The 24,875-nt window shown below is 44.1% G+C and overlaps 1 protein-coding gene across 3 annotated transcripts in view; it reads left to right on the forward strand.

The window, feature by feature from the left end:
• Positions 1–24,875, forward strand: part of LOC105186818 (tyrosine-protein kinase Drl) — a 152,445-nt gene that overhangs the window by 89,588 nt on the left and 37,982 nt on the right. For 2 of the 3 annotated variants that reach the window (XM_011147293.3, XM_025301268.1), the window contains one exon: positions 16,753–17,023. In XM_011147293.3, the coding sequence (XP_011145595.1) occupies positions 16,753–17,023 (271 nt within the window). Of the gene's footprint in view, positions 1–16,586; positions 16,671–16,752; positions 17,024–24,875 lie in introns of those variants that run through there. The other variant, XM_025301267.1, reaches the window with a different exon arrangement.

The following is a 24,875-nucleotide window of genomic DNA, read 5'->3' on the forward strand; positions in this document are numbered from 1 at the left end:
GTTGAACAACTATTCAGTTATTTGGAAAACTCAAATCCCCGATTGGTTCTTCAAAATTATGTGATTTACAATGCAAAATTGAATCAAGAAAAAGTGGGAAGTATAGGTCCCACTAACAGTGAAAGGGTTAAAGTTATAGGAAACAACGGCGAATACTTTGATTGAGAAATTTGTTTTACTTTCTTTTAATATAAACTTTGAATTTAGCTGAAAAATTGGGATTATTCATTTGTATACCTAATACCAGGTGTGTAAATATGAAACCGGAATTTTTGTGTAGAAAATACACGTTTATTGTATGAAAATGATAAAAAATATTTTATTCGAAGTATTGCTAGCTATACATCGCTAGCTATACATTTTTCCCACCTGTCTGACAATTTGTGGATGCCACGGCAAAAAAACTGTTGCTCTTTTGAGGCAAACCAGCCATCGAGCCACTTTCGTACATTTTCGTAAGAAGTGAAGCGTTGCTCAGCAAATGCGTGTCCCATCGATACAAATAAGTAGTAATCGGACGGAGCCAAGTCTGGTGAGTAAGCCGCATGCGAAAGTATTTCCCAACGAAACGCCTCGATCGTTTCCTTCACCAGTTTTGCTGTGTGTGATGGTGCATTATCATGAAGCAAAATCACTCTGTGTTGTCTTTCTTGATATTCTGGTCGTTTTTCACGCAAAGCTTGATTCAAATCGATCATTTGTTGTCGGTAGCGTTCAGTATGAACGGTTTCGCCAGGTTTTAGCAGCTCATAATAGATCACACCCTTCTGATCCCACCAAACACAGAGCATTGTCTTCCGTCCGTTAGCGATTTGGCCTTGCAGTCGATGTCGATGGTTCGCCTGGAGTTACCCATGATCTTTTACGCTTAGGATTCTCAAAATATATCCACTTTCATCGCCAGTCACAATTCGATGGAGAAATGACTTCCTTTTGTACCTGACGAGCAGCATTTCGCAACTGATTTTTCGGTTTTCCTGCTGTCTTTCATTCAGTTCATGTGGAACCCATTTTCCCATCTTCTAGATCTTTCCCATGGCTTTCAAACGTATGGAGACGGCTTCTCGTGTCATATTTAATTGATCCGCGAATTGTTGTTGCGTTTCGCTGTCTTCAAACTTTTTCGGTGATCTTCCACGTTCTTCGTTTCTCACGTCAAAATCGCCACGTTTGAATTTTTTAAACCACTCAAAGCATGTGATTTACCAAGAGCATGCTCACCGTAAGCTTCGACAAGCATTCGATGCGATTCCGCAGCAGTTTTCTTCAAATGGTAACAGAAAAGCAATGCTGTCCGCAAATCGTAGCCTCCAGGCACAAAATTCGACATGTTCAACGCTATTACAAACTATGCTGTTGTATGAAACTTGTATTGTTGTGAGTTGAAAATCTTTGTCAGATGTCAACAAATGGAAATGGCGCCAATGACGCGGTTTGACGGTAACTACATTGACAGCTAGGGCCATCTATGGGCAAATTCCTGCTTCATATTTACAGACCTGGTATATTCATGTACGATTGTGCGTGCGGCTGTGAGTGCGGGAGGGTACCTCGAGAATTAAGAAATAAAGAATAATGTGACGAGAGAGTGCGCAGGAGGGGAGAGGGAGAATGGACACGAGTAACGAGAGTAAAGGAGCGGCGGCAGGGAGAGAGGAGGGGGGAGCTACGAAGAAGCAAGAGGCCTCCCTCTTTCACGGAGGCAGAGAAAACGAAGACAAGTGATATTCGGGAAGACGAAACTCGGCAAAATGAATAAGCGACTGCGACGATACGCACGAGTGCGACGGAGACGCCGAATAGTACTCGCTTAGTACGCCACGAGATGTTGATCGCAGACGCGGAGATGTGAGAGAACGAGCGAGACGAGAGAGGAAAGTGTGAGGAAGAGAACGGAAACGGAGAGACACCGAAGCGAAAACTCGCCGAGCTCGGGTTTCACGAAAGTCCCGGGAAGAAAGCGGTATCGCGGGGAGATTAATCGGCGTAACGGTGCGATTAAAACGGGGTCCGGCGCTAATTAAACATCGGTCGATTCCTTTTTTCCAACTGCGGAGTATAATCCGGCCGGAGGGGCGTGTCCCTCGTGAGAGAAAAATCCGAGATCGGCCGGGGACGAGCGACGAGCGCGGAGAAGCATCCCCGAGCACCGCGAATATACCGCGAACACGAACAACTGGTGACGGGAGGCGGCGGGAAGCGAGGAGTACGCAGGAAGGACTCGTCTCGCAGGACGCAGGTAGCGGGCTCGTACAAGGGAACATGGACGCGCGCGTGGACAGACAGCCCGCAGACAGACGCGGCCGACGCGCTCGTGTACACATACTAAGTGTGCTGCGCCCTAGAGCGAGTATATTGCGTTAACACCGAGGGTGCAAACAGCCCTTGCCTCGCCTGCACCCTTTGTACGGCGTTCTTGTTCTCTCGGCTCGGTTCGGCGGTACAGTCGGGCTAATAATTAAAGCGTTTAAAACCGCTCGCTCGTCGCTCGCTTCGTCACGGTGGCGGCGCAAGTTCCGCCCGCCTCGACGCGCGGATCGATCCTCGATAAGGACGCGAGCGTCTCGCGTCTCGCGAAATGATACGTATATCGAAGGATCGGTAATTGGCCGGCTCGCTTCGCATCGAAGCCGTTGGATCTTCAATGAATTTCCACTCGGGAGCCTGAGCGAGAGCAACTCCTCCGGCGGAATCGCTCGATTCACTTAATTGACATTCCGGAACGTGAACGTAGAACTTGAACTATTTAAAATATTAAAGAAGACCTTCTCCGTTTTGTTGTAATTTCCAGCGGGTACGCTCCAGATGCGTAGGAGAGCGAAACGTTTGAATCGAGTGTAAGGGTAAATTTCTTCTCCGTGCATTAAATTTTCCCGGACGACAACAGCCGAGCCGGCTTCTACTCCCCGAGCAAAAAATTGTTAGGGTCATCCTCATGAAGCATAAGGCCCCGATAAGGCTGAAAGTAGGATATTCTAAAAAAGGATGCTTCATTATTACCATATCAGGTCTCGAGATGGATTTTTTAAGGCTATCTTAGATTTTACGAAATAAGGCTTTGATAAGGAAAACTGATGAGGGCCTTAGGAGGATTTATTAGAGGTGCCTTAGATTTAATAAATAAAACTTTTATAGGGAGAAGTGATAAGGGTTTTTTGAAGAATTTTTTAGGGGTATCTTAGATTTTACGAAATAACGCTTTAACCCTCTTGCGGTTCTATTTACTGGCAGAAATTAGTATCAAAATGGTTAGATTTTTTCTGCGGAGGAAAATATTTACTTTCATGTTTTATAATAGTTTTCGAACGTGTTGATTTCAAATTGGAGGTTGTTGTTGCAATATTCAAAATGGCGGATTAAAAATGGCAGACTTGAAGTAGTAAATCTTACTTCGAGTCAGACTCGGGACTAACCGTAAGCCGGTTAACATGGAAAACTGATGTGGGCCTTAGAAGGATCTTTTAAGAATGCTTTAGATATACGAAATCAATACAATACAACAATACAAGTTTTGTTATAGAAAATCAATAAGATCTGGAACGTGTAATAAAATTATCATAGTTTAATATTGTTTTAGTAGATACGCTCTATCTGGTTTTTTAAAGATTTTTTAATTATACTGCAATTAAAAACAAATTTTATTAGTTGCCATATTCATTAGTCTCTTCCAAGGGGTTTTCTAGTATTGCCTTCCTTGTGAAGTGCAGCAAACTTTAATAAAAACAGTAGCAGGAGTTTTATATATAAAGAACGCTATATTTTATCGTAAAGTATGCTATATTTTTAAAATAAAAAATTCTTGTTGTATACCAACAAGGTTATAAAGAAATAAAGAAATTGCAGTCTAAACTTTTTGGAATGAAAAGAACGAATATTTTTACTCAAGCAATAATAAAAATATTTCTTCATAAGACCCTATTAATATTGCTTTATCAGGACCCGTTAAACCATTTGTTACACATCTGTCGCTTTCTATTTCTACTAGGGCCCAATTAATGTTAGAGAAAAATAATCAGGCCCTTTCTAGAACCCTATTAATTTTTTTACTTGGGTCGCCTCGTGCGCGTTTGTTCGCGCGGATCTTCGGGTTTTTCCGACGGAATATTTTTCATTAATTTTAACCGGCTCTTCTCCGTCGATGGGAGCGATGTTTAATACCGCAACTTTGTCCAAACGGCATTTGCAGTCCGCGGACTGCCGATTCTCTCCAGCTCCTAGCTCCTTCCTCCGCGAAGCGAAAACTGCTCACTCGCGGCACACAACAAGCGAACACTGTATTAATCAGTTTTACTACCTATTACCTTTAATTAATCTCATGCACCGACGGTATCGTCGTTACGTAAATGACGAGCGTTCATCATTAACGGCTGCCGCGGCAGAGGGGAAGAGGGAGAGAGGGGGAGAGGGAGAGAGAGAGAGAGAGAGAGAGAGAGAGGTTTCTTCGCTAACCGCTCTCCCTTGTTGTTAATTCATTTGCCTACGAAGCAACGACCGGGAGAGGGGCAGTCAAAAGGGGCGCTGGAACGAGGGTGATTAATTCATCGTGTCGTCGGAAGTGGCATTAAGACGCCTCCGTATAAACGCTGTCCGAAACGAAGAGCCGCCTTCGCTTCTCTCGCTCCCTCTCTCGCCCGGAGAGAGACTCGGCGACTCGTCGTCTATCTACGTTACGAGAGCATTAGCGGAGAGCTGTACGTATATATGTACTACTACGATTGAGATATTACGGTGAGACTAAGCGTCCTTTGCGTGCCTCTAAAGAGCACCTCGCGAGTAGATGCCGAGAGGGATGTTAAAGGGCTCCCGTTTGTTCGTCCGTTTGTTCGTCGCTCGCGCTCGCTCGCACGCGATATTCCCGCGTGTGAGAGCCGCCTTTTTCCCTCTTTATCGGCCGTAATCGAGCGTTATCGTCGCGCCCAGAAAGAGCGTTGAATATGCGTGTATTAATTCACGTCGGGATGATTAAGCCGTTGCTCGACCACTGACAAATTTCGCGCGCGCGCGATACTTTCACGTGTATCCGCCGTGGCATATCTCCCTCAACGTCCTCGGGCTTTTCTCTCGCCGCGTTCCTGCGCCCTTACCGCTTTTTCGTAACGACTGTAAGGGTACCGTATTGTTCGGAGAGTTCAGCTCGGCCGTGCTGCCTCGTTGATCGCGGATTATGACGCGGATTATTTCACTTCGCTCGCTGATCTTCCGGCTTTCTCGTCTCGCACGCGCGACTTTCGATTCTCTGCGGATGGCCGGATCTACCGACGATCAAGGGACCGTTTCTACTTGAAGTGATCAAAACGACAGGTTTCTGGTCAACGTAAATAACGCCAGAGGGGAAATGGTTATTTGGCTTTCGCAGTTTCGTTCGACGTCGATTAAACGCGTCGAATGCGGCGTCGTGAGTTTCCGTAGATTTTCGAGGAAATTCTTTGGTTGGTTCCAACGTGAAATCGTCGGGCGAAAGCGCAAGCGGTATTTTGACATACATTCTAGGTGCGACTTGAACCTTCGCCCCGAGACCTTGCCCTCATCGAGAAATTCTCGAAATACCGCGAGTCTCCCGTGCCGTACAGCTGTCAAAGAGCCCGATTTAATTTCTCGCGACTTAAAGGCCATCGGTCAAAGAAAAGGAAAATCGAATCAAAGCGTAAACTCGAAACTACCGTGGTTTGAGGGGCTTGGCGGCGATAGGAGGTAGGGTGGACACACGCGAAAAGGCCAATGGCATTTCGTTATTGCACGACACCAAGAGCAAGAGGGAAACCATAGGAGGAATCTCGGGCAAAGCATCGCCGGGCTCTTATACGCGATGCTTTTCTGTTTTCCCGCGCACGCAGGGACTTGTAGCACTTGTAGACTTTCTATAAAAATGAATTAAATCTCGACGGGATTTCTCGCTTTCTCGCGTGACTCTTGCTCTTTAATTTATCATTTTGAAGCCACGTGATCGAGCTCGCACAGAGCACGGGGGAGGGGTTGCTCAGGGCTTCCAAATGCTGAAATGTTGGAAACGATGACAAGCGCATATATTAATAATTTAATAATTTTGAAATTCCCAAAGGTCGATAAGTTAACAAAAGTTAGGGCACTATTATAGTAATATATTCTTGATAGCAAATAAAGTAAAAAAGTCTAGTACTATTTTTTCTTTCGACGAATAGTTAGCGAGATATCGTAAGTTAAATGTTGAAAAAGTTACCAAGGTTTCCTTAAATATTTCAAAAGATATTAGGCAAAGGAAAAAATGTTTCAGACAAAAGTTGTTAAAATCAATTGGTAGAAAAAGAAGATATAATAAAAAATTGGGCTTTCTATTTAAAAAAATTAAGTTGACCTTCAACTGACCTTGAAAATGCCCTCCGAATAAAAAACTGATAAATGCTACTCTCTTTCCCCTTCGAAATTATGGAACACCTGTTTTAGCTTTTTTTAATATCTTTCATAGTTTTCGAGATTTTTTACCTGTTACGTTTGAAATTTAGCACCCTGTATATATATAGGGTGTCCGGAATCTTTTAGAAACGAAAAATTGTGAAGATTAATCAGATCAGACTGAGAAGTCATGTACCGTTTTGCAAAAATCGCAATGGTTAATATTACATTATTAATGATTGAAAATGACTACATCTAGAAGCTTTTTTAATTGATAGCATTAATTGATGAAAATTTGCGTACTTATTTGCAAAATGATGAAAGATTTTTTGTTTAGAATGATCCAATCTACAATTATATGACGGCTATTGTGCCTAGTGACAGATTCGAGATTCGGGGTTCAAAGTTCAATATAGTCATATCTATCGCTAGACACAATGGCCGTCATATAATTGTAGATCAGGTCATTCTGAACGAAAAAGTCCTTTATCACTTTGCAAATAAGTACGCAAATTTTCAGGTTATCAACTAAAGGAGCCTAGGTGGTCATTTGCAATCATTAATAACTTTTAACTATTGCGATTTTTGCAAAACAGTACGTGACTTTTCTTCACTTTGACCTGATTAATCTACACAATTTTTCGTTACCAAAAAATCCGAAACACCCTGTACATGAAGGAGAAGATGGCATTGTGGCTACCTTGTAGGTAGTACAACCACTTTCAATATTTCCGTTATTAGGTAGCAAATTTCAATTGTTACTCATGGAATCATTTGTCTAGTGATTTGCCCAATGCACAGTGATGTTAATATATCAATACACAATAGCTAGCGCTTTTTATAACGCAGTTTTATTCTCGAACATTTCGAAATGTTTTTCAAGGTACATTTTAGCATTTAATTAGATATATTTTCTTATTATTTTTAAACTTGAGCATCGATCTATTAGCACACGAATATATGTATAATTGAATAATTGAGTTTGTTACTTGACATTTTATTCGGCGGTACGTCTTTCAAATTATGCAAAGGTAAATAAAATAGCGTGACATTCTGCTAATGTGGCCTCACAAAAACGCTGACAAATATTGTCTCTCTTTCGAGGCTTTTATACCAAAGAGTAATTATTCGATAAATCGATTCTAATTTGTAATCCACTGTCGAACTTACGTTTGCACCACATTGCTGTCTTTCTAACAGGTTGTATTTCCTAACAAGTAAGTCGATATCCGCAATTACAAATTCGCAATATTATATTCATAATTATTCCCCTCTCAAGAGTTTAACTTGAATAAATATATAATTTCGTAACCAAACACTTTGTGTTATTTTAAACAAAATCAATGTATCAGATTTTTGTATCAAATTTAGTCGAAGGCCACATTACTACCCCATTTTCTCGCCGACCCATTATGCTGTATTGTCGCATTATTTATAAATAATAAAATACTACCTCCTCTATGTATTTTCTTTTTTATGAACCACTCGAAAAATATAGCCTTTTAATCGATCGGCCGCGCGATAGATAAAACCGTGCGGATTCAATCTCGTAAAGGATAAAACGGAAAATTCCCATAAAAATTACACGACCGGTGCGCCGAGTGCTTAGCGACACGTGACTAATTTCGTGGGTTACGCACAGATGGATATCGGTTCGAATCATATATTTTCGGCTACACAGGTATGCGCGCGCGCCCGACATAACTGCATTTCGATAATATTTGTTTAACGTGTTTTCGTTCAATTTAAATATAACGTTTACCATGGCGAATTTACTACTCTCTATGGTAATGAGAGTAATATTATTGAAGGGAAATAACACGAAAGGGCGTGTAATTCGAGTGAATTGCCGGACGGTTACATCGGGTGCCTTCGGGGGCCGAAAGATGAAAGCATATCTGCTGCTGATGACAATGACGACGATACTCTCGTAAAATGAATCAGTTCGGTAAAACAGTTCTGCGTTCGAAACCAGTCGGAAGGCTATCTCATGAACAATCACTGACTTTTAATTCTCTAATTTGAAGCCGAAACTTCCGTCTCACAGCTTCGCCACCGATCATTTCGATGAGGAGTATACACCGAACGCGCCTTGCAGAGTAAACCTCACCCGCGGATCCATTTTGCGAGTTAAAGCCCAATTGATCCGGACGAGGCCGCTCTCCTCGCGCACTCTTGGTTCGATTGAAATGACAATATCTCGGGCGGGCGCGCGCAAAGCGAGACGATTTATATAGATTTTTACTCGGATCTGCGCTCAAACACGCGGATTACGCCGCGCGAGGGCGGCGGAATACAGCGCACTCCGCCCTCAATCGAGAATCGAACGGCGCGCACACGCTCGGGGGCGGCCCCGTTAAGAGATATAATATTATCTAAGCTTATTAGTGTCCTCTCTCTCTCTCTCTCTCTCCCTGGACTCCGCGATATTGAAACCTATCTCGAAAAGCCCCCCGGGCGGCGCGATTAATCACCGAAGCCGCGCGCGCGATCGGCGTTGACCCTTTTCTGTACGCTTCATGCCGCGTTTATCATCGTACTTTTCGCATGGCCGCACATTTTTCATCGCTCACGCGCATCCAGCCGAATCAAGCTCGGCGGGCTCGCTCGCTGGAATATAACACAAGGACGCAAATAATACCGCGAGCCCGGGAATAATTCCAGGATAAATCAGCCCGCCTTCGTCCTTTAATATTCTCTCCGATGCCGGCCGATAATACAAAATCGCGGCATAATTTCGGTATAAATCGAGCAAGGGGAGGGAGCAGCCTCGTCCCTTTAAAAGCCACGGGCGTTTCCTTCCTGGTGTCGGACGATAGGATTCCCTCGTGTTATACGACTTCCTTTTCATCGACAGCAACAATGGCGCGCGGTGGCGCGCAGGCCGCGCTCTCTCTCTCTCTCTCTCTCTCTCTCTCTCTCTCTCTCTCGTCGTCTCTGGAATCGAAGTTTGTTCTGTACACAGAGACACGCGCGAACGCACGTCACTTACTCACTCACTCACTCACTCACTTACACACACACACACACACACACACATCCGTTGCTCGTACACGCTCGTGCGCGGGAAACACGGAAGAAGCTTGACGGATCACAATTCACGCGACACCGCGCTCATGGGCGTCGCCGGGGGGTTGCCGCAGTCAGCGGGGGGTACAGCCCGCTCTCGTCGCTGCGCCCTTTGACTGTGTCTCCACGCCGAAGAGCAAGCTGGCGTAAAAAGATTTACAGGGGTAGAACTCAAGCCGTTCCGTAGCCTCGGGGATGCGAGCCACCACCGGTGAAATCATTAGGCCGGCTTCGCGCGAGTGAGAAAATAGCGTCGCCGGCTAAATACCGTAAGGCTGAGAGCGTGCGTCTCAGCTCTCAGTATCGCGTGCGCTTGTCGCCCGTAACCGGCGAGGGTAATCGACTGAGGTTAAGCAGACCTGAGATGCAGCGCGGGTCTCGTCGGCGACGACGAGCGAGGAAAATGTCTGTTACGTCCCGTAAGAAAAATCACGTCGACGCCCATGACTGTGTTCTTTCCGGATTCGAGAGGGGGCCGGTGATATACGAGAGAAAGAGAGAGAGAGAGAGAGAGAGAGAGAGAGAGGGAGGGAGGGAGAGGAGCAGACGCTCTCTTCGGCAAACATTTTTACGCTATTACGAGAATCCGAGACTGGATATTAAGCAAACGCTTGCAGCTGCAGGAAATCACTCGTGAGCCCTACCCCTTCAGCCGAACCATCCCTCGGCGCGAATGAGAAGAATCGACGGCTGCGATTCGTTTGGGAATTTTATCGCGACATTCCCGTCTCGTTGCAATTAACGATGCGGTCGCGATTAATTAGTACACGCGACGGGATATTTTTCTCGGGGGGAAATTTCGATCCATCACTGAAAAAAGAGTATTCTCTTTGTGAAGTGATTTTTCCCATAGTCTCATATTCTAAGCAAAGCCTTTTATAGAAAAAAAAAAAATCCTCTTCAGCGATAAAGCGATTAAAGCGGACCATTTATCTAAAATTTATTAGATATTATTCTGACTTGTTTCCTCTCATTTCAACAGGATTTCCTCTTATATCAATTAATTTTCCTCTTATACGAAGAAGAATATGTTGATTTGAATGTCGGCTTTTTGTGCAGTCTTTTGTGCAGTCATGCACTACCCTCAGACATGAACGAAAAAATAACCATGTTCTCATGAGTCCGAATATTTCGAAGGTTTTTCATAAAAAGTATGTATGTTGCTGTAACATATCTTTTTCTTCTTCCTTTTTTAATTAATTGGTCTTAGCGAGACCTCACCAGTATCAACCTGGTCAAGTTAGATCGTTTTACAATATTCTATTAATATACGAGTTATTATGTGTTGAAATGTGTTGAAAAGTTAGAAATGAATGGGACCGCAGTGGTACCCACTACTTTGCAAAGACCATCATTCAAGTCCTGCTGTTTTGCACTCATATATCCTTTAGCTGCTCCCTAATCAGAGAAGAAACAAGTCTGTAGGTTTGACCCGTTTTAACCGCCTCATCTGTCCTAGGGTGCGCAGTAGACGAGATGCATCGACGTTATGATGGTTGTAGAGACCCTACTGATGACCCTTAGCAGCCTTGTTGCGTTCTTCAATTATCGTATTCGTTTTTAGATATCTATGAATGTCGGTATTTCGACAGTACCACAGCGCATTTACTATGAAATGTCGCGCTTTATTTTGAAATGTTTGTATTTCATTATTTGTATTTCTCCAAATCTGAATACCATATGCCCACAGTGGTTTGGTAATTTGTTTATATAACAAAAGTTTGTTGCAGAGTGATAATTTAGAGCGTCTGCCAATAAGCCACTCCAATTTGGATTTCACTGATTTTAGCCGCTTCTTTTTAAGTTTAATGTGTTCTTACTGTTATGCATATATAACGAAGATAATTTACCCATATTTGGTCAAATACAGTTTACAATCTATTGCAAGAAGTTGAATCATATATTCTTTCTTTTAACTGTGTTTTATACAATTGGTTACGACGAACATCTTTGTAGCTATGAAGTACATAACAAAACTAATTGGAAATTTATTTGTTACGACGATCTTATTTCATTCGTGTCTACTTATTGTAGAACTGGAGCCAGAAGTACATATATATATATATATATATATATATATGTATATATATATTACTTTTCGCTCTATATTATAATAATTGTTTTGAATTTAACTAGTATAACCAATAAGAATAAAGTAAGAATAAATAATAAAAGAAGATTAAATAATCTGTGTATAAGAGGAAATTTATATTAAAATCAATAAGATTTGCATCATACATATAACACATAATCTCTCTAACTTTAAGAATAATATTTTCTTAATCGTAGAGGAATGCTCTTGAGGCCATACATAAGAATAAAATCTCCTAAAATTTAGATGATTCCGCTTGTTCTGAAATTACTTTTATTTTTTATGATACAGATTTCACTCTCGAGGAAGACGCATGCGCTTGCGATTTCACGAAGCGGACACTCTCCCCCGCGTATTTTTGTGTCACGTTGGAAAAACACGCGACCGCCCGGGTAATTCAATCAAACGTCAAGCATTACACGTCGCGGTGATCTGTTGGCTCGGATAGCCACCCCGAATCGAATTTCATTCTCGTGCGACCGCGAGCTCGCCGCGTCTCGCGTTACAAAACACATTTGCGTGCGCGGTGCTACAAATTAATTGAGATTTGTTTAGGGATATCGGCCCATTTCCGGCGAACGAGTTCGAGAGCAATTTCGAGAGACGCGAGCGCGTTTAGTCCCGCCGCTCGCGCAGTTGATTTATCGCGGGAGAAAAGGGCGGCGCGAATGAAAGAAAAGGGTGGCTTTTCGACGAGAGAACGAGGCACTTCTGTCAATTACTACCCGTCGCGTAGGTGGAACGGTGAAAACACGCTTTATCCCTGGCAGCTCGAATGCGACGGATAGATGTCACGTCATCGCCACCCTCGGAGCGATTACGGGGCAAACGGCGTCCCGTCGACGTGGAAACCACCCTCGACAGCGCGTTCTCGATTCAACCGCATCGTCATTAAGTTACCGTCAATTAGGACCGATGCCAGCCGAGCGCATTCACTATGAAAAAGCTCGCGTGTGCCGGCTGAAGAAAATCGGAAATGCCATTCGTCATTCGTCTTCCCCATCGAGAGACAGGAAGACAGGAGAGAGACAGAGAGAGAGAGAGAGAGAGAGAGAGAGAGAGAGAGAGGGCGCGCGCGAGAAAGAGAGAGACAAAGAGAGAAAGAGAAAGAGAGCTTTATTTGCTTTCCCGAGACTCTATTTCCGCGCGCGAAAGTTTCGCCGAATGGAATCCGCGCGTATAAAATGTTTCGTTCCGATGAAACACCATGGATTCCGCGCGAAGGAGAGCCACGCTGATTTACGGTAATGAGTCCTTTTTTCCTCGCCAAGACAGCAGGAATGTTAACGCGCTAACGGCCGGGTGGTGCACCGCGGGGCCGCAGGAATAAACTCCTTGCGCACTTTCGAGTCATAATCCACGCCGCCGTGGCCGCCGCGGCGTGCCGCGCGCGGCCGGCGATGAGTAATCGCTCGCGTGATACGCTCGAAATCAAAATAAATCGTCCGCCGTAAAACTGAGCCACTTTGCGTAATTAAAGGGAAAGGCCCGAGCGGGGGCCGACACGTGAAATGATCTACGCGCTCTTCGAGAGGCCTGATATCGGTAACCCGTCGGCGCGGGAGGGAGGGAGGGGACCGCAGGGAGTGCCGTGACACCCGCGCGACCCCCCCCTCCCTCTGCGGTGTCCGTTTGTTTCGCTCGCGGTGGCGCGTCGCGCGAGTTTGCGCTCGCGGGGCTGACTTACGTGGGGAAAAAATAATAAATACCGCACGATCTCTCTCTCTCTCTCTCTCCCTCCCTCCCTCCTTCTTTCTTTCGCTCTCTTTCTCTCTTGCTGCCGCGCGGCTCGCAACGGGGGTACGATATGCAGGTGTCACGCCACCGCGTCGACCCCCCGTCGCGACGATTACGACGATTACCGGAGAGCCGACGGTGCTCGCACAGAGGGTGGAGTCGCCTTTCCGTTGACACCGCATCACGAAGCACTAACCAGGTTATTTATGCCACCTCGTAAAACTTGTGGCGTGCCAGAACACAGTACTCGCGGCTGCCGTTCCGTCGTCCGCCAATCCTCCCGCCCCTCCCTCCTAGCCGTTCGGCGGCCAATCTCGAATGACAGAGCGCGGGGGTGATTAGGTCGCGCTGCCGTGCCGTTCCAGGATGGCGCGCGCGACCGGCCCGGGGGGCGGATGAGGGGGGGAGGGGGGAGCGGAAGGCGAGGACTCTTGTGTGTCGGTGGCGCGCGACGCGGGCTTAAAAGTTACGAGATGGGCGGCCAGTAAATACGGAATAGACCGACGCGCGGGATTTCGCGGTGATATATCGCGTAGCCTCTCTCGATGCTTCGCGTAAAGTATATATATGCGTGTGCGTGTGCACTCGTGGATCTATAACGTTAATACGCGCAATCGTATGCGAGCGCGCGCGCGAAGGGACCGCGAGTCTCGCGTTTCCATGAGTTACGGCGGTCGCGGTTGTTTTTATTACGTGCCGGCATATCGTCCGGCGAACGATAACCGGAATACTTTTCCGAACAGGAGGTCGGTTTCGTGGCGGAGGGGGAGAGCGAAGGCGCCGGAGGGAAGTCCGCGTTGAAGCATGAGCGTAGATAACGCTTCTTAACGATTTCTTCCTCCTGGCAAAGTGAGCATGTTCTCGATACAGAGCAGCGCGATTCGCGATCGTAATGTACACGTGAGATATATTATATTTGCAATGAGTTGTGTTATCGGCGTAAAGACTCGCCTCGCGCGCGGCGCGAGGAGGTTTAAAGACGGCTTTAAAGCGGATATTTCCTAACGGCACAGGGGCTCCCCTGTCGGCTCTCGGAACGTATTGTTTAGCGGAACGTTTCGCTGCGCGCGGGGAATTTTAACATTTGTCTAGCAAGACCGTATCGTACCAGTTTACCACCGGCTGGGATATGTTGTTCGAAAAAGGGTAAAAAGCGTAAAAAAGTATTTCACGACAGAAATTTTCGTGTTATAAACCCGGTTAGAGACAGATATATGTATTAGGTGTACGGCAAATGAATAATCCAAATTTTTCAGCTGAAAATTCATGGTTTATTTTAAAAAAAAGTCAAACAAATTTGTCAGTTAAAGTATTCATCGTTGTTTTCTATAACTTTATGCCATATTTCAGGCAGCTGATGAATTCCATGTCGGAAAAATGTTGTATTTTTGAACACGATAAAGTCGTCAAGCCATTTTCGGATTTCATCCATTGATTTAAAGTGCGTATCGGACAAGGCATATTGCATCGACCGGAACAAGTGGTAATCGGTAGGATGTCTGGTGAATATCCCGGGTGCTGCAAGACGTCCCAACCAAGACTTATTATGATGTCTTTTGTCGTAGAAGCAATGTGCGGCTTAGGGCCGGTTTTTCAATAATGGTTTAAACTTAGGTCGAAGTTTAAACTCTGTTCAAAAGCATTAAACTGTTTTCAATAGATAGATCAGAATAAAACGTAGTTTAAAGTATAGTTTAACTAAACTGTGAATGATAATCGTTTAAACGTTTAATGGATTCATAAACATCGTCACACACACACACACACACACACACAATACAGTGTCTCTATTATTATTTTTAAAAGCATATTGCTAAATATTTCTAAAAGTATAAAATATTTATTACGACATTTGATGAAGAATATTACGAAGAGAGTAGTGAAGATGAGAATGTTTTCGGCTATACAGAATGTCCCATTTTAAAGTTTGCACTCAAATATCTCAGAAACAGCGTTAAATCGGAAAATATTTCAGACAAAAGTTATTTGGTTTGAAGAAGGACATAAAACAGCCATAGGATTTTGTTTATAGATGGCGCCATTTTCGAGATATTCACTGATCATCGATTTTCTTAAATGAAAATGAAAATCCCAATTTTTTATTATATTATCTTTTTCCGCCAATTAATTTGAACAACTTTTGTCTGAAACATTTCTTTATTTGTCTAATATTTTTTGAGATATTTAAGGAAAACTTGGTAACTTTTTCAACATTTAACTTATGATATCTCGCTAATTATTTGTCGAAAGAACGTTGCGTTATCATGCAACAATTTTACAGGACGTTCTTTTTTGTCACTATATGAGCATTTCGTTCTAATTCTTGACTCAAACGGATTAATTAGTATTGGTAGCAGTCCGCAATAATTGTTTCATACAATTTTAATAGCTCATGATAAATCATACCTTACATATCCCACCAAACGCAGAACAGAATCTTTTTTCCGAAGTGTTTTGGCTTTGTGACAAATGTTGATGATTCGCCGGGATTTACTCATGACTTTTTGCGTTTCGAATTGTCATAGAATATCCACATCGCCCGTAATAATTTTCCACAAAAAAGGCTCTTTACGCTGCTTATCGAGAAGAGAAAGACACACTGCCACTCGTTGATTTTTGTTGGGCTCATTGAGTTCATGCGGAACTTATTTTCTTTCTTTCTGAATCTTCCCCATCTCGTGTAGGAGTTTGGAAATAATTTGTTGCGTTACTCCTAACTGCTCTGCAAACTTTTTTATGCGTTGGTACTGAATTCTCAGCGAACAATTGCTCCAAATCATTATTGCCGCACTTTCGGGGGCCTCCAGGACGTTCTTTGTCACTCAGACTAAAATCGCTGCTTTTCAACCGTCTAAATCAAAATGCACACACATCGTATGACACAACAACTTCGCCGAGAAAGGAACAAATCGATTCACATGCTCTTGCAACATTTTTTCCTTGTTGAAATTCGTAAAGAACGGAGTATTGGATATGTACCTTATCTGCTGCCATTTTTGACTGTACTGGACTGAATAATTTTTGAGGTTATGTTGAGCCTTCCGCTATACTAAATATAATTCTTAATAGCTATATGTCAACATTACATTATCGTAAAGGAGCAGGAAAATTTAATTATGTGAAACTTAATTTTTTAGCTGCTTAAAAAGTTTGGATTATTCATTTGTACACCTAATCAATTTGTCGGAAACTTCTTGCAAGAAGATTTGCAAAAATTGCATCTCCTATGAATGACTCATGCGACACTTGTATTTATCTCACGCTATATCGATTGACGAAATAGGAGTACAAGGAAACAAAATGGCAGAGGGAGATACGAGAGGAACGATGATGAATGACGGAGTTACTCAACGAGAGTCTCTTCCGTGCGTCGGCTTACAGCGCGACGAAGATGGCCGCGCTTGTATGTTTATCTCCCATCTCGTCGCGACCCTTGTCCATCAAACGGCGAAGTTTTGCGAAGCGCGTCTCTGTTCCTCTTTCAGCTATCGTACTCCATGGAGCTGGATTATGACGTGGTGGGCGTACCAGGTGGACCGTCTTCTGGAGTGATGGCGTTGCTGCCGCCGAGGGTGAACGTATCCGCTAGGGGTGAGGTTCCAGTCACCCTGCAAGTATTCAGGATCAGATTGCCGTGCTCGGGCGTCGTTAGCGCCGAAATTCCTCTGGCGCTGAGATTGAATGTCACCGCGCCGCCTGGCACCAAATACAACGACACCGTCTTGGTCTTCAAGAGGAACAAAATTTGCCTCAAAGGTGCGTGCCATGCGTGTGTGTGTGTGTGTGTGTTGTGACGATTGTGCGTGCGTGCTTGCGCACGCGTGGTTAGAGCCGGCGCGGCGGCGGCACTATGCTAATTTGGAAAAACGTCGAATAGGGTTAACCTCGCTTTATTATTCGCGCACGTGAGAGAAAGCCGTACGCCGCCTGTTTTATTATTCTCGCGCATGAGAATCAGCGCAGTCTAAAAATCTGCGATTTTCGTGGCAGTCGAGTATTAAGCAAGAACTAGATCCGGACTGGATATTTCTTCCTTTTTCCTCTCTCTCTCTCTCTCTCTCTCTCTCTCTCTTTTACTCCTTTTTTTTTGTTATGGAACGCAGGGGGCGCCTTTTCTTCTTCCGCTTGTTTTATTCAGCGCCCCTGAAAATATCATGACCGTGCGCCCGCCGTTTGTCTCACTTAAAATATGAAAACGTTAATGCGTAAATTATTTAACTCTTCCGCTCGACGGCGCTTTACGGACACGCGACGAAAATTGCAGTTTCTCTCCGAGCTTGGTTAAATTCTAAACCCTAAACGACACTCATTCGATTCTCTTGCATCGGGATTTATCCAAATGCAATAAATTGATAAATTTGATCACGACGTTTGTGCATAAATTAATTAGATTTTTATTAATTCGTAAATAGTACACCGACGATTCGCAAAAATCTCACGAACCAACGCAGTCTTGGACTAAATCGTAATAAGCACTTGAACGCTGGCGCGATCGAAGGGTATTGCAAAAACATATTGCAATATCGAGAAGTGCAATATATTTTGCACTTTTCGATATTAAATTGCAATATTCTTTTATATTATTATAACCATCGCAGCCGAGAGAGACGATCGTTCTCATTGAGAACGGCATAGTCTCAGTTTTTGAGTGCAATTTAGTCCGTGTGGCTACGACAATCTCGCACGCAGACATGGGGGAGCGGCGGCGAGTCCTTTGACCGGGTCCATGGCCCGCCTACAATGTTGCATACCGCTCCTTTGAGTCGAGCGCCGACAGGTGCGAAATCCGAGGTGGGAGAGCACTACAATGTGTATTCGCGCGCGCGTCAAAGGACGTGCGTCGCCAATTGGCGCGACTTTCGAACTTTTTCCCGCATTTCGGCGAAAAATCGACGTACAAATGTGAAACAAACGCCGTTCTTCTCGTTCTTCGGTTCTGCACACTGCTTGCGTTCACGTTCGTCGCGTCATTACACGAGCACGATTGCGCCACGAGGCATGTGAGGTATGTCGTTGCAAAAAAAAGACTGTTAGTATAAGACAGGGGTTCCCAACCGGGGGTGCGAATAAATATTCTTGGGGATGCGAGGAAAAGTGATTGTATTATTTAATAATGATTAAGATGAATTCTAGAATAATCCGGTACTTTTACTATTAAATTAAAAACATGTTATTAAAATTATATATTTTTTACGTATCTGTACATATATTTATATTCATTACGTATTATTATGCAAAGCTTGATACCATGGATAATAATTTCATAATATTAAAATGATAGTTAATTTCTATAAAACAATACTATGTAATAATAAATTGTTATAAATTAATTTCCTACCTTAAAACCCTAACAATTAATTTTTACTATAAAACATATAAATAATTTTTTTTGTAAGGAGTGCGAAGATTCATCAATAAATTTTTAGGGGTGCGAAATACAAAAAAGGTTGAGAAACCCTGTTGTAACTATACTTCTTTTCTGGTTGTAACGCGTCGTGTTACTTTTATGTAATTAAATTGCCCTTCAGAATGCTTTTATTGAGTAATTAAAATTTCAATTAATTTTAAAGAAATAAATCAGTATTAAAATTGAGGGTAATTTAAAGAAAAGAAAACCAATTGGTTATGATCGGTATGATCGTCTTTATAAATACCTCCGGTATTTATGAACACAGATCGCCTCGTATTTAGATTCAATTGCCCTTTAAAAAATAAAATTGCCCTTTCGTATACCTCCGGTACTTCCTCACCAGATAGCGTCGTCTCACAAGTCTTCGCCAAGCCGGTGTAGTATTTTTCGAGAAATTTGGGAACTTGTTATCCACCTCTTTTTTGGACACACTCCTCAATACTCCGTACGATTAAATATAGTAATTTTATCACTTTGCATTTCGAAAAAAGTTATCAACATCCAAATAAGTCTAATGACTTGACCATCTCACCCCAGTAAGGAGGGTCCTCGACATTCTATTCCAGTGAGTTTGAGATAATTCGAATATCTAACCTCCGAAGAGGATCCTCGGCATTCTATTCGAGCGAATTTGATAACTGAACTACCTTATTTCCAAACAGAATCCTCGTCACTCTATACGAATGAGTTTTGATGAATCAACCATCTTACTTCCAAAACAATCTTCGCCACTCTGTATGAATGAATTTTGATAACTTAACCACCTCACCTCCAAAGAGGATCCTCGCTACTCTATATGAATGAGTCTTAATGACTCAACTACCTAACCTCCAAAGAGGATTTTCACCACTCTATACGAATGAGTTTTGAAGAGTCAATCCCCTCACTTCCAAGGAGAATCCTCATCACTCTATACGAATGAGTTTTGATAACTCAACCATCTTACCTCTAAAAAAGATCTTCGCCACTTTATACGAATGAGTTTTGATAACTCAACCACCTCACTTTCAAAGAGGATTCTCGGCACTCTATATGAATGAATTTTGATAACTCAATCACCTCACCTTCAAAGAGGACTCGCGCCACTTTATACGAATGAGTTTTGATGACTCATCTCCACTTCATCTCCAAAGAGGATCCTCGTCACACTATACTCGTCTATTTCGTCCCTAGAAGGGGATCATCAGCACTCTTTCGAATGAATATAATAACTTATAAGCACTTTGCACCGTATAGATAAAAATCAACACAAATTAACACTCTATTTAATCGTAAATGAGAAATCGACTTCTAAATACAATTTTTTACGTCCAACTCGTTCAACAAACATCGAGTATTGATCAAACACCGTTATTTCTCTGTCGTTATCAACGTTCAAAATTGTCGCCACCTTATTCCCTCTCTCTTTCAATCTGTATGGAAAGTGGCACCATCGAAACGCGCCCAGCGTGAGCTTCCGCGACGATTCGATCGTCGCGTTATCAACAGTCAGAAATATTCAGACGAGAAAATGAAACACTTTAAAAATTTTCAACGTACAGACTACGAAATTTCGATCGGCAAATTTTTAGGTTGCCGAGACACTTCTCAGCAGTCACTCTCTGCGAAAGATCGATCGAAATGCGAGTGATTTTCAAACATGAATGTCGGTCGTCGCGCGCGATCTCAGGAGGAAGAATGAAACATTTCTTGGAGAGTCGGTCTGTTTAAACACGATAACGCTTTTCTGTCAGCGCGAAGCGCGCCGTCGCAACGATCGAAACGATCGCATTTTGCGTACAATGGATTCGCGGATTTTCGCGCGTAATGTTGGGTGTATTCAGTCGTGATATCGTTCCGCGGCGAATTGTACGGCGGAGAATGCATTATGAGGATCGTATCCAGAGGGTTAATGCCATTCGAGCTTTGTAACACGCATGCTCCTCGCACGTTCGCATGCTGCGGTGCACGTTTCGCGTTTAAAGCACGTTCGCTCCCTCTGTACTCGCATCAGCGCCATCGCAGTCCGTTGATAATTATTTCGTTTACATAATCTCGGATTTAATTAGCACGTTCGCAAGCGCGGCTAAATACCTTCGTTACAGTGAGACAGTTTCGACGCGGTCGCGATTGAAACAGAAGCACGCATTCATCTCGCGTCGCGCGCAAACTCAATTTATCCGCGCGATTTATGCCGGCGGATCGGCCAGCTCCGATAACTTTGACGTCGCGATGTCGCGGTGCTTTTATTTCTTTCTCTCTCTCTCTATCTCCTTCTGCCCCGCTTTTTCGCGAAAAAGGACCAGTCAGAGTTCCTTTCGGATCGCGAACGCACACGGAGCGTTGTTTCAATTCGGAAACGAACGCGTTCATTCCGTGCAAATACACGGCGCTACACGCGCCGTTGATTATAATTTTGCGGTATTAATTTAATTTACAACGCGGCGGTGACAAAGGCGGCTCGAAATACATACGTCGTCTTTGGGACTTCCGCTGAATAAATAGCGCCGAATTATAAATATAATGCGGGGAGAGTAATACGCGGGGTGGCGCGCGTGCGCGTAGTCGCTTAAGTAATAATATTTAGATAATGAAATTATATATACACGCGCAGTGTTTACATAACGAGTGGGAATGTTATAACGGACGCTCGAGAGGGCGGGCAAGAGGGAGAGCGCAAGAGAAGTTACAAACGTAATCTCCGTGCCACTTCCGACGAGGGTGCTTGTAAGCGTATACGAAAGGTACTTCACACAGGGCGGTTCACTCGACTCCGCAAACTTCGTGCGACCTCGAAAACGCGTGTTTTCTGAAAAAACAAGCCACGGCGACGATGAATGCAATCTGGCAAATAGCTCCGATTTTCGTCGTCCCCTCTCGTCGCGCCGTAATAGCCTGCCGATGCTTCACGGAGATTTTGCGCAACTGTTACGAACTTTGCGCGCGCGGCCGCGGCCATTCGCTTAAATAAATGTTGCGCGCGCGCGTGCGCGAAATAAACGGCGCGGTGGAGTTGTATCTCTTTTCAAAGTTGAGAAGGGAGGATTTAGCGGCGCGCCGCTTTGGGAGAAAATAGTTTTGTACCTCATTTATAAAAGAAGATAAGAGTGAGCGGAAGCTGGAGCAAGCGAGTGAGAGGGAGGAGGAGTGGTTTTGTCGCATTCCGAAAGAGGGACGAGATGAACCAAGTGCGTCCCAATATTGAATTCGTCCTTGCGCTCTTGACCAACAATTTTGTCGCGACACATTTTGTGCCGTCCTTTAATCCTTTAACGCCCGATTTTTATAACTGTTTTAAGAATAAAATTTGAGTTTTTTTGAACTGAGACTATAAGTAGTGATAACCAAAAGAAATATCAGAATTTTATATCTACGAAAAACTACCTTTCCAAGCAGAAACTACTCCCAGAAGCGAAAAATACGCCTGATCGGTTAAATTTCTTTCTAGTTTTAATAATTTTATATCATACCTAATGGTTGGAAAAATTCCTCGAAACATGAAACTCATATTCAGAACTTGATCTTTATTCGGAATGGAATTGCATAAAGCATCGAGAGACGCAGAGGGGAATTTTACAGATTTTGCAAATTATTTTTGTCCTGCTTTGCTTCCCTTTCGAGCTGCACAATTGACAACGTCTTTTACTGTTTTCCTTAACAGGCATGTGCTTGTTGTAACACTTCCTGATGTCTTCGGTCATCTTCAGTTTCTTGTTGTCAAAGTGAACTGGCCGCCTCATGTTATCATTAAAACTGAGTTAAAAACAGACTAAACCGAATCTACATACAATCTATATATCATATTTTAGAAGAAGAATTCACTTTTACAATGGTGCAAAGAAAATGAAAATATCTCCTTTTTTCATTAAGTTATGGATTCTTAAATATTGTTGTGTCCGAGCCACAAGGTTTGTGGCGGCATCCGTTGTCCGTGAGCCTTAGGCATCTGATGCTGATTTTGACAACTGAACGAAGATTGTCTGGACGACGGAAAATCGAAAAGAAGAAAACAACAACAGCTGACAGAGAGTCTCTGACCAGCTGTCATCGAGGATAGACGAGAGAATTGAGAATTATCAAATAGAGAATTATTCTTGTTTAAAGCTTGAGTGAGCTGCGCTGTAAATAGTAAATAGTAAAGCTTGTTATTCTTACGTGAGTGTTTTCATTTACCTGAGTGCAAGCGCGAGTGCGAGAGTGAGCGCAACAATATGTTTCTGGTAGCTATAATTACCAGTAGGCGTTAAAGAGTTAAAATATAAATAATATTGCTTTCTAAGGTAGATAAACGCAAACATATTTCCTATGCATGTACGATTTTCAGGATTTCCGCTTATAAACCATTCAGGCACATTCGACCGTGCGCATTCTATCTTAGAATTCGACTCGAATACACTCGTTTCGAGTAGTCGTTGCATGCGTCGTGTGTGATGTAACTGGATATTGCTCGCGTCTGAAAATATATGCGTTTACGCAAAGGACAGTAGCGATAGAGACAGAGAGAGAGAGAGAGAGAGAGAGAGAGAGAGAGAGAAACGAGAAAGGAAAAAGAAGAAACAGAAGAGGAAGAAGAAGAAGAGGGAGAAAGAGAAGGAGAAGGAAACGGAGAGAAGCGCAGATCCCGATCCGGTTACCGGAGGAGGCGACGGTACAACAAAAAGCAATCCGCCCGGTAAAATTGAATCTCCGCCGGGGGTCGGTGTATTTAATGAAAGAGAAGAGAAGGCAGAGAGGAGCCCTCTCCTTCGTCGAAGATCAAGAGGGTCGACCGCGTAGAAAAACGGAGGACTGGTGACCGGGCGGGAGCGAGGGGGAGGAGGTAGGGAGATGGACGAAGGGGGAGGCAGAAGGACGACGAAAATAAGTAAGCGCCTCCGCGCGGCGGTCGTAGTCGCGTCCTGAAGAGCAGATTTCCCGCTTTGTCGAATTTGCTTCTTCCTCGTCCGCCAAAGGATCGCGCCGTGCCGGGCCTCTGACGAGTCCTCCGGCGGATCCTTGCGAGCTCGAGAGGTCCTGCAGCGCAATCTGAAAGCGCCTTGAGATCACTCGAAAATAATCGAATTCCCTACATGGAGCTCTCCCTCGTTCCCTACACGCCGCCTCACACTTGACGACGACGACGGGGACGACGATGACGACGAGGGAGACCGCATGTATCGAAAGAACCGGCCGCTGTCAATTCCGAGAGAAATTTCCACGATCTCCTCACGCTGATTCTTCCGATCCACGTGACTTTCGCGACATCCGTGATATTTCAATTCTCGATAATCACGAAGCGCGCGTGGCGTGCGTTGGTTTTTCCTTTCATTCGGATGGGGACAACGGACAACGGGTATACCTTACGTTCCGCGTTTTCACGGATATTCATATTTTTTCATGCCGAACGTATGTACTCGAAAAGAGGAGGAAAAAGTAAATATCGGCGTTTTGGATTACCAGCTGTTTTCGCGAGTTTCGGCGGCAACGCCGTTGCGCGTCAAGAGTATAAAAAAAAATACTTGCCGCGCGCAACTGACGTTAGCGATCACGCTCCCTCGTGGCGTGGCCCGCGGGGGAGTTTCGCGTGTTTCACGAGTGTAACGCGGAGACGAGAGGGCGTGAGAGAAAGAGGGAGAGAGAGAGGGAGAGAGAAAGAGAGAGAGAGAGAGAGCGCCGCTCTCCGAAGGGCTTCACGGCGACGGTCGTCGTTTCGGATCTTCTTGCTTTCCGGAGTATAAAGTAAACATGAAGCTCGGGCGCGCAAGAAGATGTAATTCCGTAATTTACGCGAGCCCTCTCCGCCACGGGACCAAATTTGTTTCTAAAATCCACAGAGCTCGCGGCGAGGCAGGAAACGCGATTCGCGGAGGGTCACCCTGTTAATCCTCCGGAGACTTAATTCCGGACCTCCGTAAATCTCGGTTAAGGTCTGTTTGATGGTAGCGGATAGCATAGCTCGGTCGGATTTAATTGAGATACGCAGTCGCTCTTAACACGCCTCCTTCCTGACTCCCGTGCTACTAGCGGCTCCTTAAGTCCTTAAGTTTCGGGAATAACTTGCGTCGATGGGTGCTCGCTCCGCTTACCTTCGAGTACTGTGAGCAACGCAATCGATCGCGATTTACTTCGTCGCATTCCGCGATACCTATGGAGCGTGGATGAAGTTGCTGCCGCGTGTAATCTCTCGCAAACGAAGCGCGCGTGGAAAGATGAATTTGTACAAATGGCAGAGCACATACA

This window comes from Harpegnathos saltator, unplaced genomic scaffold (assembly GCF_003227715.2).
Source record: "Harpegnathos saltator strain DR-91 unplaced genomic scaffold, Hsal_v8.6 scaffold406, whole genome shotgun sequence".
NCBI classification, from domain to species: Eukaryota; Metazoa; Arthropoda; class Insecta; order Hymenoptera; family Formicidae; genus Harpegnathos; species Harpegnathos saltator.